The following is a 19,639-nucleotide window of genomic DNA, read 5'->3' on the forward strand; positions in this document are numbered from 1 at the left end:
TGACTGTTAGGGCTGCTGCGAAAGTGCTAGCGAGCGACTGCCGCTCCGCCAGCGCTGTGCGATCCAGAGAAGGGTCAGGCGCGCACGCGCGAACTTGAGTAATACCCCTTTATAACGTAGCGAAAATGCAAAGTCTGAAGATAGACTTCTTTTTCTATTCTCTGCTATTTCAAGACCTGCGTCTCCCCCTTAAAGCAAGCCAGAAATGGATTAGTAGATTTATGAAGTTTAAAGGATCTTCTTTGTGAAGGCGGACAGGCATGTGAAGAAGTTGCCACAGGAATTTGAAGATAAGCTGTTTTCTTTTCAGCAGTATGTTTTATCGTTGCGACACAGCAACGCTTATCAACTCAGCCGGATCGGTAACGCTGACCAGACTCCGGTATACTGTAGTATGCCTGCCAACTCAACGGTGGAGTCGACTGGGGCCAAACAGGTTCGCCTGCTTACATCTAGGAATGAAAAGATGCAGGTAACGGCAATGCTGATCTGTTCAGCAGACGGCCACAAGTTGGCACCCTTTGTTTTTAAGTTGCAAGTCTCTCCCAAAGGCTGTGAACTTTCCCCAAGGCGTCATAGTGTGCGCCAACAAGAAAGGTTGGATGGACACTGACCTTGTCCTTGAATGGATAGACTATGTATGGCGCAAGATGCCTGGTGCTAGCTTAGGGCTCTGCTGGATGCTTGTGCTTGATGCCTTTAAGTGCCACCTGGAACAGCGAGTCAAGGAGAAGCTTGCAGCTTGTCACACAGACCTGGTGGTAATACCAGGCGGGATGGCTTCGCAGCTGCAGCCACTAGACATGTGCATGAACAAGCCTGTCAAGGACCGTTTTCGGCACTTTATGATGAGCGGCTGATGAATGGAAGCCACAAATTCACAGCCAGCAATAGGATGAAGCGTGCTTTGATCGACGAAGTGGCAAGGTGGGTGGCGGAAGGTTGGATTGGGATTCCATCGACTATAGTTGCCAAGTCTTAAAAAAAATGTGGCATTTCAAACGCGATGGATGGCACTGAAGACGAGATGCTGTCTAACAGTGAAAGGGAGCTTTCTGAGAGTGATAGTGAATGAAGAACGGGCCTAATGAAAAGGTTGTTTACTGTTTAAAATAGAAAAGTCTTCAGCCTTGTTTTCTTTCAGTCATGGAAGTCACATGTGTGTTGAAATCGTGGTTCGATGTTTTTTTTTTTTTTCGGCCGCAGAAGTCGGGTGCGCGTTAGACTCTGGTAAGTACGGTGCTTGCCAGTCAACAAGTGACGACACCGAACTTCGTACCCCCCAGAATGTGTCAACCTACATGAAATTGGAGGATATCATTTTGACTCCAGATGGCATGTCCGTCGTCTGCGACACTTCTATTGGCACACCTTGACCCTACACTCTGGCATCCCTTCACAGACATCTACTTAAAACCGTGCACAACTTGTCACATCCTGGAATATGCTCGGCACAGAAGCTTCTTTGCAGTCGTTTCGTTTGACCTCAGCTAAATGAGCAAGTTCACGACTGGGTTCACTGCTGTTAGCCGTGTCAACGTTACAAGATCCAGCATCATCCCGTTCTGCTTTCCAAGCTTTTTCTTCCACTGGATGCTTGCTTTGACACTGTGCAGCTGGACCTCGTTGGCCCTCTAGCACCTTCGAAAGGTTAATGTAACATACTGACATGTGACTGCTACACACGTTGGCCAAAAGCTACACCTATATCTGACATCTCAGCGCCCACTGTTGCAGCAGCTTTTGTGTCTACGGTGACCGCGAGGTTCAGGCGCCCATCCATAACAGTCAACGATTGTAGTCAGCAGTAAACTTGGCATTGTTCAACGAGCTACTAAAACTTCTGGGAACGACATGTTTTCGCACAATTTCTTACCAACCGCAGTCAAATAGACTTGAACGTTTGCACCGGCATCTCATGTCCTCCCTAAAGGTGCATGAATCACTGGAGAAGCGACCTAGGTAACTTTTATGCTGAGCTACTGTATTTACACGATTGTAAGTCAACTTGAATGTAAGTCAACCCCTCCATATCGTATGACAGGGGGAAAAAAAAAAGAGCATACTCGAGGGCGTATTTTGTAACGAAAATTTATTAGTAGCTGGCACGGTCACTGGACTACTTTTCACTAGTGCTGTCGTTGTCATCGCTGTTATGGTCCCACAGCGCGTCATCGTCCAGTGAAATTCCACATTAGGCAAACGACCGCACTACGACATCTTGTGGAACAGCAGCCCACATTGAATGCACCCAACCACACGCAGCCGTCAGGGAGGCTCCTTTGACAGGTCCGGTTCGCGTAAGTTCGCTGTCTTCTGCCGCCAGCCACTCATTGTACTCACGGCGGAGCAGGTCCTTAAAAAGCAAAGATCAGGGCTTGTTTCATGACCATGGCGCACTTCACTGGGAGGGACCAATCACGAATTTCAGTGACGTACGACGCAAGCTTGGCTTACAGCTCCGGAAAGCGTCCCGACTTGGCCCGTGGGAAATTCTTCGCTTGCCATCACAGGTGAAAATCTTGGTTCGCTGCAGTCGCCACTCTCGCACCAGCCGTTCAGAAACATCGAACTTGCGGCTCGCTATGCAGTGATTTGTTTCTTTGGCGTAAAGGATGGCAGCCCTCTTGAACGCTGCTGCGAACGAGGGCTGAATGTTCTGTGGGCCTGGAGCACTCATGACGACTAAGGAAGCATGGAAGTAGCACGTAGCCAGCAGTCGAGTTGAACGCATCAAACTAAGAGATACAGAGAAATAGAAACACGAGAGCAGGCGTCTGCTCTTCCATGAACTATGATACTCCCTGCGAGCGCCGCTGTTCTAGGGGTGCCGCCGCGAATGGAACAGCGGCACTTCTATCAACTATCGACACCCCCCGTGAGTGTTGTGTGTGCTGTAAAACCCTAAAAGATGTTGAAAAATCCTTCCGAAATGCAAACAAATGCGCGGGATAGCGAAAACTACGAGTAGGGCCATAGAGCAAACATAAAATTGTAACTACGTTGTAGCTCCCCTGATGTCTCATTGGTCTCGCTTTTTTGGCGGTGCCATGTTTTGGTTTCGAGTGTAAGTCGACCCTCACCCCCCACTTCAGATTTTCAAATTTAACCCTTTGAAGGTTTTCGCCGTACATGTACGGCGGCGGTTTTCTGTCCCGCAAGGTCTTTGCCGTACGGATACGGTTCCGACCCTCCGTTTGAAATTTCGCGCCATAATGACGATACGTGCTCATTGAGAGATGCTGCCACCTCTTAGCACTTACAAGAAGCGTTTGAAATTTGTGCTACCCTCTTGGAGAGATAAACAGGACTGATTGCTAGTTTCAGCGCGTCGCTCAGACTGCGGCAACGCCCCTTCGGCGGTTCCGGTTTCGCCGCGTGATCGCAACGGAGGCGCGCGAAACGTCATTTTCTTTGTCGGCACTCTCTTGCAGGGCGGTGGAATTTGATTTCTATCTTGATTGGCGCTGCTCTTAGCTTGTTTATCAGCGCCGTTCACGAGGTATTCTCGCTCTCAGTGGCAACGCGCTTTCGCGGTTTCGGTTCCGCCACGTGATCGCAACGGAGGCGCGCAAAACATGGTTTTTCTCTTTGTCAGCACGCTCTCGCAGGGGCGGCGGAAGTTGATTTCTATCTGAATTGGCACTGCTCTTAGCTTGTTTATCACCACCACTCACGAGGTATTCTCGCTCTCTGCAGCAACGCGCTTACGCGAGAGAGTGCATCAGACCTCTGCCCAAGGCAGCCGCATGCAGAGATGTCATGTGTGCGCAAACACAACTCCTCGCTCCAAGAGAACAGACACGCATTTTAGGTGTGCAGACTGCGATAAGGTGCTGCGCGTAGACCCGTGTTTCAAGGAGTACCACGCTCGGAAATACTATTGAACATTTTGCAGTTCTGAGTGATGCCGACACCAAAATACTGTTCCTAATTATTTTTTTGTATTTTTTCCCGACTTTATACATTTTGTACATTCAAGATCGGCGATAAACTAATTTGACCACCTGGGAACGTTTTCTTCAAAATAATTCGACCCTCAAAGGGTTAAGAAGACATAGGTCGACTTATAATCGTGTAAATACGGTAGTTCACAGCGCTCACCTATGCCTTCCATGCGATTTCTTTGCCACCACTACCAAAACACCTATGCCACCTCCTGTTGACTATGTTGCCGAACTGCAAGCTTTCTTCAGCCAGATATGCCCTGTGCCTACACGTTTGCAAGAAGCAAGATCTCCGTACGTTTCTCCCACAATCCCCTCCACTACCCCCATTTTTGTGCATAACTGTGCCATGCAGAAACCTTTGCAGCCACTACTCTGGACCATATTCTGCTCTCGAATGCCGTCCGATGACTTTTGTCTCGCACATCAATGGCTGACCAGACATAATTGCCTTGGAGTGTCTCAAGACCGCGTACATTGAAGCACCCTTGCTGCTGACACCCCGAGTGTGCGATGCAACCCTGCTGCATCCCTCGACGTCTCCTTCTCCATATGTGATCCCCAAGACACACTGCATCACATGGATTTTCCATCGTTCGTTGAACTTTCTTCCTCTCTAGAGGGGGGCCCTCTGTAGCAGCAGCAGCATCAGCATCGCATCAGAATTACATGGATGCTTGTGTCTACATGAGACAGGTACCGCTGGCAGGTGGCGACACATGCTAGTGTTCGGAATTAAAAAAATATATACTAAGAGTGTTGGTTTGTTCGTTCTCTCGGAAGGCCGAGATTTTACCGGTCTCTTGTAGCCACAATATCAACAAGGTTCTACTGTAATTGCTATCACAATAAATGTGGTGCCCATGAATCTGAATTAATACTAGTTGAATGCTATACTTCAGAATAACACATAGACAGGTACTGCTACTGCAGAGAGAAATGATAAAGGCAATACTACTGTATTACTGGTGGCTGTGCCATGGCACAGCCTTCTCATCCACTGTCTTTCCTAATGCAGGTACTCGTGACTATCTTCGCCTACGTCTTGCCAGCACTCTTCAACGTTTCCTCGGTCGTCGTACCACAGCTGGAAATGCCATTCTGCAACGGGAACTACGGAGCCCTTGTTTTGAGCGCCTCGGAAGCGTCGACGAAAGCCGCGCTCCCCCACTGGATCCTCGACATCGGATAGAAAGCTCAATCGGCAGCGACAACATCGTTCCTGCCAGCGTATAAAGAGCACCGCTTCCCGCCTGCGCTTTATGGGCTCGGTGGCTGTGCCATGGCACAGCCTTCTCATCCCTGTCTTTCGTAATGCAGGTCAGTAAACCATGCTGCCTTTTCGCTAAAAAAACTAACAACTACTGTCTGGTACAGCTGCTGAGCCTGCAGTGTTGCATTTGTGTCGCTGGTGAATGTTTTGCTGTTATGAAATCCCTCCTGCTCTTGTCGGGCGATATAGAGACGAACCCTGGTCCTGACAAATTGGACCGTGTTCTTGCTAAGCTGGAGACGTTGTCAACCGGCCAGGACCAAGTAATAACCGATGTACAGGACCTTAAACATCAGATGCGTTCATTGACACAACTATTTCTGATTTGAGCAAGCGCGTAGCAGATCTAGAAAGTGTTTTCCAGGGTGTCTCAACTCTAAAAATTGATCTGCAGTCTGCCCAATCTGTATCCGCTAAGACTGCTGCTCTTGTTACTAACCTTGAAGCTCGGTTAGATGACGCCGAAAATAGGTCACGCCGCAACAATCTGATATTTTATGGCCTTTTGGATTCTAATTCGCGCGAAACGTTCGTTGAATCGGAAGAGTTGATAATCCGCCATTGTCGTGACAAATTACGCATAACCTTGGACCCATGTCTAATTGAGCGTGCACATCGTCTGGGCCGCTACGAAGATGGCCGTCAGCGGCCGATTATAGTTAAATTTTTGTCCTCTAAAACAAAAGAAACTGTCCTCTCAAACGGGCCCAAGTTAAAGGGCACCAATTTTAGCATTGGAGAAGACTTTTCCCTTCCAGTTCGTAAAGCACGCAAACACCTTGTTGCGTTTGCAAAAGCAAAAACCGGACTGTTCTCCCTGCGATACAAGACTTTGTTTCTCGGAAAGAAACGCTACACCTTCGATGCCGCCACAGAAACGGTTACGGAAATAGCATAGCGCTTACCTCGCCATCGTCACAAACCTAATCTTTGCGATACCGCCCCTCAAGAGAATATTTGCCTCTCGGTTATCTACACCAACATACGCAGCCTGCTTCCAAAGAGCGATCTTGTGTCCAGCCTCGTGTCTTCAAAGGGCAGCAACCTGCTCATCTTGACAGAGACCTGGCTGACTGATAACATAAGTGACGCTGAAGTTCTTTGTAACCTACCTAACTTTAATCTTTTCCGCACTGATCGCACAAACTCTCGAGGAAGTGGCGTCCTTATTGCTGCAAGCAATAAGCTACAGTGTTCCCACATAAACATCTCATCAGACCTTGAAATATTATGGCTCCTTTGTCGCGCCACACCAGTATCTATATTAATTGGCGTTTGTTATAGACCCCCTCACAATAGCCCCGAATTCCCCCGTAAACTTCACAACATTTTAAACGAACTTAAAACTAGACACCCTAAGGCACACATTCTTCTTTTTGGGGATTTTAACTATCCTGGCATAAATTGGTGTGCCCCTAATTATCCTATTTTTAGACAGGATGAATCCCGTGAATTTATGGATGTCTGCTTAACTTTTAACCTAGCCCAACTAGTAACCCAGCCTACTCGCATCGCCGGAGATACTGCTAACATTCTTGACCTCATACTATCTAGCCACCCTGACAGCCTGAACACTATTACTTATCTCCGTGAAATCAGCGATCATAAAGTCATTCATGCATGCTTTAACTTCACCCCAATAACAAAAGCAACTTGCCAAAAAACAATTTCTCTCTACAACAAAGGAAACTATGAGGCCTTCAACGCGGAATTGGAGGCCTTTTTTCCATCATATCAGGGGTCATTTGACGAACAAGACATCCACACAAATTGGTCAATGTTTAAACATAAAATGAATGAATTAACTAATAAATATATTCCTAAATGCAGCTTCCGCGCTAACCACCACAAGCCATGGTTCACCAAGACTCTGGGAAGATTAGAAAATAAAAAGAAACGCCTTTTCCGTAATGCTAAACTGAGCAGAACAGACTGCGCATGGGAAAAATATTACGCTGCTGAAGAGGCGTATTTGGTCGCAGTAAAAAACGCTAAACGTTCCTTTTACCACATCGATTTGCCAAACATACTTACAGATAACCCGAATAAATTCTGGCAGCTTTTAAACCCCCAATCTTTGCGCGTTGTTACCCTGACTGACGATTCTGGACGTGTTATTTCAGACGTTGAGTGCACTAACATATTTAATTCTGCCTTCGCATCTGTATTCACTAAAGAACAAAAACCACCACCCCTCATGACAGCCAGTGACCCCACAATTGCAATGCCAGCAGTTACGTTCTCAGAAACCGGCATATCCCTTCTTATAGATAAGTTAAAACTTTCTTCATCTACCGGCATTGATGAAATCAACACAAAGGTCTTAAAAAACACTCGCCACACGTCTATCAAGTTTTTATGCTTGCTATTTTCGCAGTCCATTTCTACAGGTATCATACCCCACGACTGGAAAGTGGGAAGGTCGTCCCAGTCCACAAGTCGGGTAAAAAAGATTCACCACTTAACTACCGCCCCATATCACTTACCAGCATACCTTGCAAGCTCATGGAACACGTCATTTACTTTTTAACAATGCAGTTTCTGGACTCAAATAATTTCTTTCACTCATCACAGCACGGATTTCGTAAAGGTTACTCCTGTGAGACTCAACTAGCCATTTTCGTTCACGACCTGCATGCCAACCTTGACGCTAATCTCCAAACCGACGCAATCTTCCTCGACTTTGCTAAGGCATTTGACAAGGTACCCCATAACCGCCTATTTCTGAAACTTTCCAGCCTAAACTTGCATTGTGACATACTAGCATGGATAAAAGAATTCTTGACTCACCGCTCCCAATCAGTCATCATTAATAAACAAATGTCTAACTTACTACCAGTTTCCTCAGGGGTACCCCAAGGATCTGTCCTTAGGCCTCTTTTGTTTTTAATTTATATTAATGACCTACCTCAGAAATTAGATTGCCATATTCGGATGTTTGCCGACGATTGCGTTATATACAAAACAGTTACTGACACCTTTAACCAACAATCCCTACAAAATAACCTAAATCTGGTAGAAAACTGGTGCAACGACTGGCTGATGACACTTAATATAAACAAATGCAAATATATATCTTTCCACCATCACAGTAATCTTCTCCTGTTTCCCTACACTATCTCTAACGTTCCTGTCGACCCTGTCCAATCATATAAATATCTCGGTGTTCATCTCAGCCATGATCTTACGTGGAATAGCCATATCGCGAATATTATTTCATCTGCTAACAAAACGCTTGGTTTCCTAAAGCGTCATCTCCACTCTGCCCCCCTGCATGTTAAGCTACTCGCATACAAATCACTAGTTCGATCAAAATTAGAATACGCATCGCCCATCTGGTCCCCGAAACAAGTATACCTTGCTAATTCACTTCAATAAGTTCAAAACAGGGCAACTAGATTCATTCATTCTTCGTACTCTTTTGATATCAGCATATCATCTCCGAAATCGCAGTCCAACCTACCTACTCTTGCACTTCGTCGCCACATTTGTAGTTTGAGCTTATTTCATAAATTATTTTATTCCGAGCTATCACAGGAACCCTACATCTGCCCTCCCCCACCACGTTTCTCTCTTCGCACCGGACATCAGCAGCAGGTGTCTCGACCACGAGCACACACAAAAACTTTTGCTTCGTCATTCTTCCCCCGGACTGCTTGCGACTGGAACGACCTTCCCCAAGAACTTGCTGCCATCACATGCCCATCTATGTTCCTTAACCAAATTACGCGTGCGCTTGCATCACAATAATAATTTTTGTTTGTATAACTCGTTCAACATTTTTCTGTTTACTGTTGTTAACCTATATGTGTCCCACCCCTTATGTAATACCCTCACATGAGGGTCTTTAAGGAAATAAAGTGAAGTGAAGTGAAGAAGTGAAGTGAAGTCTGGCACTAAAACAAATATGGCTGTTTCTTGTATCCATATTGTCCTACAATAGCACTTATGTACTTTCACAAAGTTAATGAAAATATCTTTGCTGTTCTGTTTGAAGAAATTGCTGCATCATATCATCACATGTTGAATGTGCACATGCAGAAGGAAGTCACGAGTGCCAAACCTGATAGCCTCCCAGCAGCACTCGAAGCTTCTTTTCAACTTTGGCTGCTTTCTTGGCTTCTCTTGTCATGTGACCTCGGTTTTGCTGCGGGAAAGAATAGAACAATTAACAAATGGTTTGATGCAATACTTTGCTTAGTGCACTGCATTTCAAGGTGAATGCGTTTTCTAGGTGCATAAACACGTACTTTAAACAGCAGTGACACCAATGGTGGCAAAGTGTGGCTAACAGAGCCTCATTTTTGTACTTGGTCATAATTTACATGCCATTTTCAGTTGACCTCATCCATATGAACACAAGAAAGCACGTATTACAGTAAGGTAAATATGGTAACTACAAACTCTGAAAAATTCAACATCATTCATGCAGGAACAGGGTGTTAAATCAACATATTCAATGAAATAATATTAACTCAAATTACTATAGTCAATTTCAGAGCTGTTTGAAAGCTTGTACTAGAGAAATTGATCACTGTTCACAAACTTTGTTGACACCACTAGACACCATAAATTTCCCTTTGTTGCTATAAACTGTACTTACAATAAGTGTGTCACTGTGTGGGCTGCATAGTCAAACTTTGTATAATGAATGAGAATCATTCTGCACAAAGCATTTGATACATCAGTAGTTAATTATACACCTGGACTCACTGTGAAAAGACATGAAAGGTAAACATGATGGAGCTGGCGTTGCACTCTGTAACAACCCATTCCCTTTTTCATTCTCTCCAACATCTCCCATTAGTTCAGATGGCAATATTATTGACTGAATCAGCCGCTTTGTGCTGTTGACTAGGAGAATGAAAAACGAAATTGACTGTTGCAAAATATGGCCCCTAGTTACAGTGAGCCTTATGGAAGCTGCTTCCTTCTACACTGCAGTGCTTATTCTGTATTGCTCAAAGCAGGAAGTTCACATACCCTTCTACAAATGTGAAGGGGAACACACATGAGGCATTCAAATTAGCTACTCACATCTGCAGTGCATGGTGTAGATTAGCACACACACACACACACACATCTATGGTTCATAGACCCTGAAGCTTACCCCATCTCATTCTAACACAGCGGTCTTTTTCAGCCTCTGTGTCATTGAATATGCTCACAGATATGTAGTAGCTTGTCAGGTAGCCAGTGCTGCACTGTCATGTTGCCATGCCCATGTGCTCTGAGCTAAGAGATAGTTGCCTAAAACACAGTGCCAGCAGCTTTTTCTCACAAGCACAATATCACAAAGCCAGCAACAGACGTGGCCTGCATATGGAGCACGTGGTATGACGGCGCCGCCGCCATGCAGCACGGAAAGAAGGCACCTGTCATGAACGTTGTTGCACCCAACGTGCAGTAAGGCACTATGCGGGTTTACGTTGCAGCTATATCATGTACCATATGAGCTGTTGCACTGTTGGTTTGCTCGAACAATTATTTTAATTGTCCACTGTGTGGGGATGCTGGACTCTCTTGCACCCCCTTTTGTTGTTTTCCCTGCATGGCTCTTGTATTTCCTGTAATCCAGCTTGCCTGTGTAGCTAAGCACCACTGGCGGCTGGTGTAGTTGCAGAATAGTATGAGAGATGGTGTGAGTGTACAGCTGCTAACGCCACCTGATGGCGGGGTTACTTGGGCGCAAAAGAGAGTAGCCTCTCTCTCTTTTGCTCGCAGGATGGTCTTGTGAAAGGCTTTGGAGAAGTACACTGGGATGGACGAATATGATCATTGTAATGCACCACCATTCATGTGACTGTACATGTAAACGAATAGGTGTTGGCGTACAGCTTGCGGGAGAACATACTTGCTCGATATTGACACGTGTACTTGCTTATCGAGTGCCCCACATTTCACCGCCTAACAAATGTTATCGCACAGCGCAGGACACATCTGCATGTATTGAAAGTTTCTCGAACGTTACCGATGGTTTTTATTTATTTATTTATTTCATATATGTCACAGGCTCTAGAAGGAGTATTGCGTGAGGGGGGCGGTACAGATAACAATTGCGGAGCAAAAACATAGTTTTTGTTACATAAATATGAACAAAATGAGAATCAAATAATAAACAAAGAATGTGAAGTAAACAAAGATAAAAAGCAAGGAAGGTAAACGTACAGGCGTTAGCTTTTCAGTACACAGTAAAGCAAACAAAAGTAACAAAACTAAACAGATAATTGTTTTTAGCTAAGTACTAGCGAAATATGCAGTGATTTTTTGTCTGAAGGTTAATGGGTCATTAATGTCAGCGATGTTATCAGGAAGACCATTCCACAGTGCAATCACACGTGGCAAAGCTGAGCAGTTGAATGCATTGGTGTGACCGAAGATGCGTTGGAAACTGAGATGATTATGCAGGCGTCCAGGAGTGCGGGAGGGACGAACGAGTGGTAAAGTATTTCCTAGGTATACTTTGTGGTGCAAAATACATTTCTGGAAAAGCGACAGAAGAAAGGGAGACAGAAAGGGCGCTTCACTGTCTCCCTTTCTTCTGTCCCTTTTCCAGAAATGTATTTTGCGCCACAAAGTATACCTAGGAAATCTAAGCACCAACTTGCCCAAGAAGAAGTCCTTTTGGAGTGGTAAAGTAGATGGGCGTACATTATGCATGATTTTGAGCAGAAGACAAAGTAATGCTACATTCCTGCGCGATTCCAAAGATGAAAGCAACAACGACTGCTTGATGTTAGTTACGCTCGAAAATGGGCTATAATCTCTGGCAATGAAACTGCAGCACGGTTTTGGATCGACTCGAGAAGATGGATTAGATATGCCTGATGAGGTGACCATATAGAAGCTGCAAATTCGAGCTGCCGTTGCACTAATGTTTGGTAGGCTATCTTTCTAGTGAGGGAAGGAGCGCTGCGAAGGTTACGTTTTAAATATCCGAGAGTGCGCGATGCTTTAGCCGTTATTTTCTCAATGTGGGATGACCATGGAAGGCTAGGCGTTAGAATAATTCCAAGGTACTTGTATGAAGATGAGCGAGCGACGATACTATTGCCAAGTGAGTAACTGAAAATGGAGTAGGACTTTTTGGGAGTAAATGTCATCAGATTGCATTTGTTAGTGTTTAGGGTGACTTGCCAATCTAAACACCAGTTAGTGACACATTGAAGGTCACGTTGAAGAGCAATATGATCAGTGGGGGAGCGGATTTGACGGTAGATAACGCAGTCATCTGTGAATGAACACTGGATGTAATGTTAAATGGCAAGTCATTGATGAAAATCAGGAAGAGTAAGGGTCCAAGGACACTTCCCTGAGGTACGCCTGATGCTACCTTACTGAAAGGGGAAGAGTACTGGTCAATGACAGTGGACTGCTTTCGAAAAGACAAAAAGTTTCTTATCCAAGAAATTGTTAGTTCGTCAAGGTTTAATCATGAGAGTTTAGAAATGAGGTGACAGTGAGCCACGTGATCAAATGCTTTAGAGAAGTCGAAGAATATTGAGTCAGTCTGAGCATTGTCATCCATATTAGGGATCCCTATGATCCCTATTAGGTTAGGGATCGCTTGACTGCACAGAGGGAAGGTGAAAGTGATGCTGACAAACTTCAGTCAGGGGTTTAGGCACGTCAACAAGGGCACGACAATCGCATACATCGAAAAAATTGTGGAAACTAGCAATGCGTTTGGCTTATATCTGCTGCATCTATCCCAACGACCATAGTTCCCGAACCAGACTTTGGCATAAATCCAAGCCCCCCAAATTAAGCAGCGACCGCTCAGAAGACTGCTTCGACGATACAAACACTGCTTTTCAACGTCATCGAGGATTCAACAAACACCAGTTGCAAAGCATTGCATAATAACCGAAGAGTACGCTCGACCACTCTGCCAGAGCCCTTAGCAAGTTTCGACGCAAGAACTGTGAACCTATAAGACAACAAGTCAACAAAATGCTAAGTGACGACATCGTCCAGCCGTTGAAAAGCCTGCGGGGGTATCCCCTATTGTCTTGGTGAAGAAAAAGGACGGAACCTTACGTTTACGTGTCGATTATCGTCGACTGAACAAGATCGCAAAGAAGGACGTATACCCTCTACCATGGATAGACGATGCATTCGATCGGCTCTGCAATGCCAAACACTTCTTGTCGATGGATCTCAAGTCTGGCTACTGGCAAATAGAAGTCGACGAGAGAGATTGAAAAAGACCGCCTCAATCCTGCCAGACAGCCTTTACGAGTTCAAGGTCATGCCATTCGGACTGTGCTCGGCACCTGCAACATTCCAGCGGGTCATGGACACGGTGCTAGAAGGATTGAAGTGGCAGACCTGTCTTGTTTATTTGGATGACATCGTCGTCTTCGCCAGAAATTTCGACCATCACCTTAGGCAGCTTGCGACAGTACTAGAGGCCATCAAATTATTCAGGGATCACCCTGAAGGCAGAATAACTGCTGCTTCGCTTACAATGAGCTTCTGTTCCTGGGCCACGTCACCAGCAAATCTGGAGTCCACCCTGACCCGCAGAAGACAGCTGCCATCGCAAAGTTCCAGCAGCCCATCGACAAGAAGGCAGTGCGTAGATTTCTTGGCATGTGTGCCTACTGTAGGCGCTTTGTCAAGGACTTTTTAAGCATCGCTGAGCCGCTGAAACATCAACTAAATGTAGTGTCGAGTTCAAGTGGGAAACACCGCAGGGCGATGCATTTCAAGAGAACTCAAACGATGCATGCAGTCGCCACCAGTACTTGCACACTTCGACGAGGACGCTGATATCGAAATTCACACTGACGCCAGTAGCCTAGGCCTTGGTGCCATCCTAGTCCAGAGGAAAGAGGGACTTGAACCGGTGATATCGTATGCTAGCCGGTCGCTGCCAAAAGCGGAAGGCAATTATTCTACGACTGAAAAGGAATGCCTCACCATCACGTGGGCCACAGCAAAATTCCGCCCTTACCTATATGGCAGGCCATTCAAAGTCATCAGCAACCATTACGTGTTGTGTTGGCTAGCTAACATAAAAGACCCCACTTGCACGGTGGAGCCTCATGCTGCAAGAAAATGACATCACGGTAATCTACGAATCCGGACGAAAACACTGACGCTGACTGCCTATCACATGCCCCCCACGATCCCTCACAGCAAGACGACGAGGACGACGACGCCTTCCCTGGAATAATAAGCACGGAAGACTTCACTAAACAGCAACGAGCAGACCCGGAGCTTAAAGGCCTCGTGGAGTATTTTGAAGGGAACACCGACGTTGTCCCTAGGGTATTTAAGCGCGGTTTGTCTCCAAAACAACCTACTCATAAGAAACTTCTCACTAGTCCATGTCAACTACCTTCTTGTTGTTCCCTCAGCACTGTCTACAAAAGTACTGCATGCCCTACATGGCGATCCGACTGCTGGGCACCTCGGATTCTCCTGTACGCTATCGAGGATACAGGAAAAGTATTACTGGCCGCACCTGACCGCCGACGTCGGCTGTTATGTCAAGACATGCCGAGACTGTAAGTGATGCAAGCCACTGCCGACAAGGCCAGCGGGATTACTACAGCTGATCGAGCCTCCTTGTCGACCATTTCAGTATATAGAGTGTGGGGATGCGCGACTCTCGCGCATTCCCAGATGTCTTGTTTTCCCCCATCTCCTGCAATCCCGCTTCGCCCCGTGGCCTGCGTGACGCCTGCGGCGGTCGATGTGGTTGAAGCGCAGCGCGAGAGATGGCACGAGTGTTGCGCTGCTACCGGCGGGGTTACTTGGGTGCGGGAGCGGAAGGCGCTTGCTCTTGGATTCGTGACAGCAAGCGGGACAGACGTGCCGTGCCGCGCGTGCGCCGACCCATGCTTCTGCGAGACCGTCTCGCGTGGCCGCCTTCGAATGCGCCACTGTTCGCCTGCAGTAGGCGTGAACGACCAGGCGTTGGGATCCAGCATGGGGCGAACATATTCGCTCGCTATCCGGTCGCGGTGAGTCGGACTTCTAGATTTGTCGCGTGCCCATCGGCATGTTTTGTGGATAGCAACTTGGCTAACAGGCATTGATCTATGAAAGGTGCAATAAATGCCCTTGCGATTGTTTGCACTACTGTGTTGTCGTTCCTTTGTCCCAAGAGTACGGGAGGAGAACCCCACAGGAGATGGACTTGTTGGGACCCTTTCCGACGTCAACAATCTGAAATAAGTGAATCGTCGCGGCGATGGGCTACCTCACCCGCTTCACTGAAACGAAAGCTCTGCTGAAAGGTAGTGCAGCCGAAGTGGCGAAATTTTTCGTTGAGAAGAGCCTGCTGTGACATGGTGCCCCAGAAGTCCTCATCACCGACAGAGGAAGGGCCTTTACAGCGGAGCTCAATCAAGCCATTCTATAGTACAGCCAGACAAGCCAGGAAGACAACTGCCTACCACCCACACACGAATGGTCGTATGGAGCGCCTGAATAAGACCCTCGCCGACATGCTAGCAATGTACATCGACGTTGAACACAAGACCTGGGATGCCATCCTCCCGTATGTAACCTTCGCTTACAACACGGCGGTGCAAGAAACAACACAGGTCATGCCGTTCAAGCTGGTTTACAGATGGAACCTGATGACGACTCTGCACGCCACGCTGCCACACATCACCGACGAAGAGAATCTTGACTTCGCCACCTATCTCCAACGTGCCAAAAAAGCCCGACAGCTCGCCCGCCAACGGATCAAGAACCAGCAGGGTACTGACAGCCAACACTACAACCTCTGATGACGCTACATCGAGTACCAACGCGGTGACTGTGTTTGGGTTTGGACCCTCGATATGCTGCCTAGGACTCAGTGAGAAACTATTGCAACGCTATTTCGGACTCTACAAGATCATCTGACGTATTGGCACACTGGGCTATGAGGTCGTGCCAGACGGCATTTTGCATTCACAGCGGCGGCGCGCACGATCTGAAGTGGTCCATGTGTTGCGTCTTAAGCCCTTTTATGCACACTGACAAACTTCCTTATTTTATTGTTTTTTTTCTATGGGTATTTTTGTTTATTACTTTCACTTGTTTGTGGCATCGGGTTGATGTTTTTAAGAGGGGGGTATTGACATGTGCAATTGTTTATCTTTATCGAGTGACCACGCTTCACCGTCTAACAAATGTTATCGCACAGCACAGGATGCACCTGCATGTATAGGAAGCTTCTCGAACATTATCGATAGTTCTATCTGCTGTCTGTTGTCACCGAACCTTGCGTAATCTGATTTCATGTATGCACGACGCGAATAGTGTAGAACTTTCTGGAAGACACGTGGGCACCAGCAATTACTCTGCAACCTTCGATGACTGATGTATAAAAGCTGACGTACTTGAGCCGCTGATCAGATTTTCGCCGATCGCCGCCTGTGTTCGCTGCTGTCGCCGTTCTTTGAGTGTAGCCTGTTTTTGAAGGCACAAGTTCACCCAATAAAATGCTAGTTTTGTTATTCTTAGTTTTGCTGCTTTCTTCCCCGTCATTACTACGTGACAATATCCTGTTGCAGTGGGTCAGATTTACTGAATTTGTCAGCGTCCATCTGCATGTTCTATTTATAGTAATTAAGCTAGCTGACATTGCTATACAAAAGGTGCAATAAATGCCCTTTTGATTGTTTGCACTACTGTGTTATCATTCCTTTGTCCCAAGCGCACGTTTGAGACCACACAGCTGGGAACAAAAATTATTTATTTTTCAACATGGTCACGCCTCTGTGAAAAGCTAGAGCAGTGGATACAGAGTGTGCTCCGCATGAAGTGCGCGTTTTTGGACATTGTAGTGCCTGCATGCAATGTTTCGAGCTTGGTATTTAGTTCAATTTGTGTCCCATTAATCCATTTTGGTTCAAATATGCTGGTGTGTCCTGGCTCATGCCATAACCAATCCTTTACTCGCACCCAGGGGTGACCTGGGTGCGTGTTTCTACTTACGCCCAAGTCCAGTGCTCAACTGCTGCGCCGCCATGCGCCGCTTGCGTGTACCACGTTTCTAGGTACTTTTTCCCCCAAAGCACCACAGCGAGCGCCCTAGATCCTTCTAGATACTTGGCGGGACTTGGAAAATATTATGCCTGGGCGCACAATCTGCTCAGCTAGCTGTTGCTTAGTGAGAATAGGCTTGCCAAAACACACCGCCTAGGTTATTTTGAAAGAAAAGTTGCGTGCGGAAGCTGAAGTAACACTGGACGAAAATTTTCAGTCTGGATAAGGGGATTTATTTACCACAACCCGGTATTAAAAGCAAAACTTCTTACTCGTCCTTCCTACTTTTCATCCCGCAGCGATCACCTTTATAAAGTTTTCGTGCCATCTTGTCGGACGAACGCGTACTATTACTCTTTTTTACCTCGCACCTGCAATGACTGGAACCACCTCCCCGCATCGGTCGCTACTATTATAGACTCATCGGGGTTCAAGACTGCTGTTCTCCAAGCCATCTAACAAATGTGTTATTCATTCATCTGCATTTTTTCTATGTATATGTACCACTCCTTTCTGTAGCGCCTACGGGCCTTGAAAGTATTTAAAATAAATAAATAAATAAATAAATAAATAAAGGGACGTGATAAGAAGTTGCTCGTGGTGTGCGAGGCGCTTCGATCTACAAAAGCTGGGATAATCATGGGGCTTGGAGGGTTTCTCGCACCACAAGCCATATCATCACTGTAATCAAGCGTACTTTCCTTCTTTACCATCACTCTCTCTCTTCCAGCGGAAACAATAGTAAGGCGCAGGTGCCACACATGACGCATATTAAACAAACTATCGTGCGGCATCCAGGGGAAAAAAAATAAACATTGCACAGGAACTCCTGTGTTAGACTTAATATGCATAAGCAGCATAAGCATTGTGCCACTTGCTTATCTCCACATACCACGGTGTAACTACCAATATTATGCAACTTGATTAGACCAGTACTAATGATAGGGCAGTGGCGACATGAACTGGTGCCAACGGCGGCTCAAGGAGCATTGATGACGTTCCGATCATTATAAGCCCTTATCGCTCTTTAGCGCCTTATCCATCCACGTCCAACCGTTATGAACCGTGAACGTACTCGAGTGGCGGCTATGTATAGCATCTCCGCGTAAATAGAAACACGCGACCCGCATCTTTGGGACCAAAAATCCGCTAGCATTGCCCTTTATATTGGGGACAAATCGCTCCCAATTTTCGCCGCACACAGCTTGATAACTACACGCTCTGCCAGCACCATTTTGGTATCATTTGAAAGCTCATGTTTCCGACTTTTATGCGAAGCATATTACGAGGGCTCAACCCAGCTCCTCAGGCGCGGCGGTGTCGCCTTGAATACCACGTGACACCGTGACGTAACGACAGAGGAGAAGTGGCTTTGGCTCAACTCTTGCAAGATGAGCTGGGTGGGAATCGAACCAGGGTCTCCGGAGTGTGAGACGGAGACGCTACCACTGAGCCACGAGTACGATGCTTCAAAGCGGTACAAAAGCGCCTCTAGTGAATGCGGTGTTGCCTTAGAAACGAGCTGTTTCTAAGGCTCAGGCGTGCGTCGCTTGCTCAGGCGCACATTTCGTTGCCGCTCCGAACGCTGCGTTGCTCGACGCTCACCGCGTCCAATGCGGGGCGTCCAAGGCGAAGCAGAGTAACGCATGAGTTGTTTCTTCGTCTAGCCGAACCAAATATAGCCAAGCAACAGCAGTTCACCAAGCTAAACAGTGGTTCAACAACTAAAATAAAGGCTAGTATGCTTCGCATCCTGGGCTTAACCTTACCTAAGCCACAGCCATTTTTTTATTCATCAGTTGGCAACATTGCTGGCTCTGCGGTCCCAAAATAACAACAGCAAAAGAAATTCGTCACACATGCTAGTATTGGCCAGTCTGAGCACGTGGCAAAGGTAGCGACTAGTGATTGGCTCTAAGAACCACGAATGCTCAAACGACAACAGCCGTCAATTTGTCTTAGTCTCTGAGTGCAATTCTAGATATGCAGGAGGTCCGACAAAGTTTCGTTTTATGAATCGTTACGAGTGGAAACGTGCAAGATGCAAAAAACTTCTGAAAGCGATTCCGTCATCGCAGTCGGCACAGGTTACCGGCAGGTCACTGCTGTAGTACCGCTGCCAAACGTCGATGCCTCAACTGCTCTGCTGGATGACGCATCTCCACACGCCTGTTATATAGGTGTCGCATGATCATCTTCTGATTGCAATTAAGCCCGATACGGATTGAAATCCTTGGTCGCGATTGGTTCCTTTGTGCAAGCTGCGTGAAGGAGCGAATCGTGGTTGAGAATTTTGATCCGGATCAGCATGATCGTGATCGAAAGTGACCGTGTGACACCGGTATTACACTCTCGTAAGGACTGACGCAGCTGTCGTAACTGAAGAGGAAGTGGATAAGATAAGAGTGCATGAGCAAGCTACGTT

At 46.5% G+C, this 19,639-nt stretch overlaps 1 protein-coding gene across 1 annotated transcript in view; it reads right to left on the reverse strand.

Annotated features, from left to right (window-relative positions):
- Cdc5 (cell division cycle protein 21) overlaps positions 1–19,639 on the reverse strand; it is a 198,326-nt gene that overhangs the window by 15,515 nt on the left and 163,172 nt on the right. The window contains exon 12 of the mRNA XM_070539319.1: positions 9,284–9,367. Coding sequence (XP_070395420.1) covers positions 9,284–9,367 — 84 coding nt within the window. The remainder of the gene's footprint in view (positions 1–9,283; positions 9,368–19,639) is intronic.

This window comes from Dermacentor albipictus, chromosome 5, assembly GCF_038994185.2.
Source record: "Dermacentor albipictus isolate Rhodes 1998 colony chromosome 5, USDA_Dalb.pri_finalv2, whole genome shotgun sequence".
Taxonomy (NCBI): Eukaryota; Metazoa; Arthropoda; class Arachnida; order Ixodida; family Ixodidae; genus Dermacentor; species Dermacentor albipictus.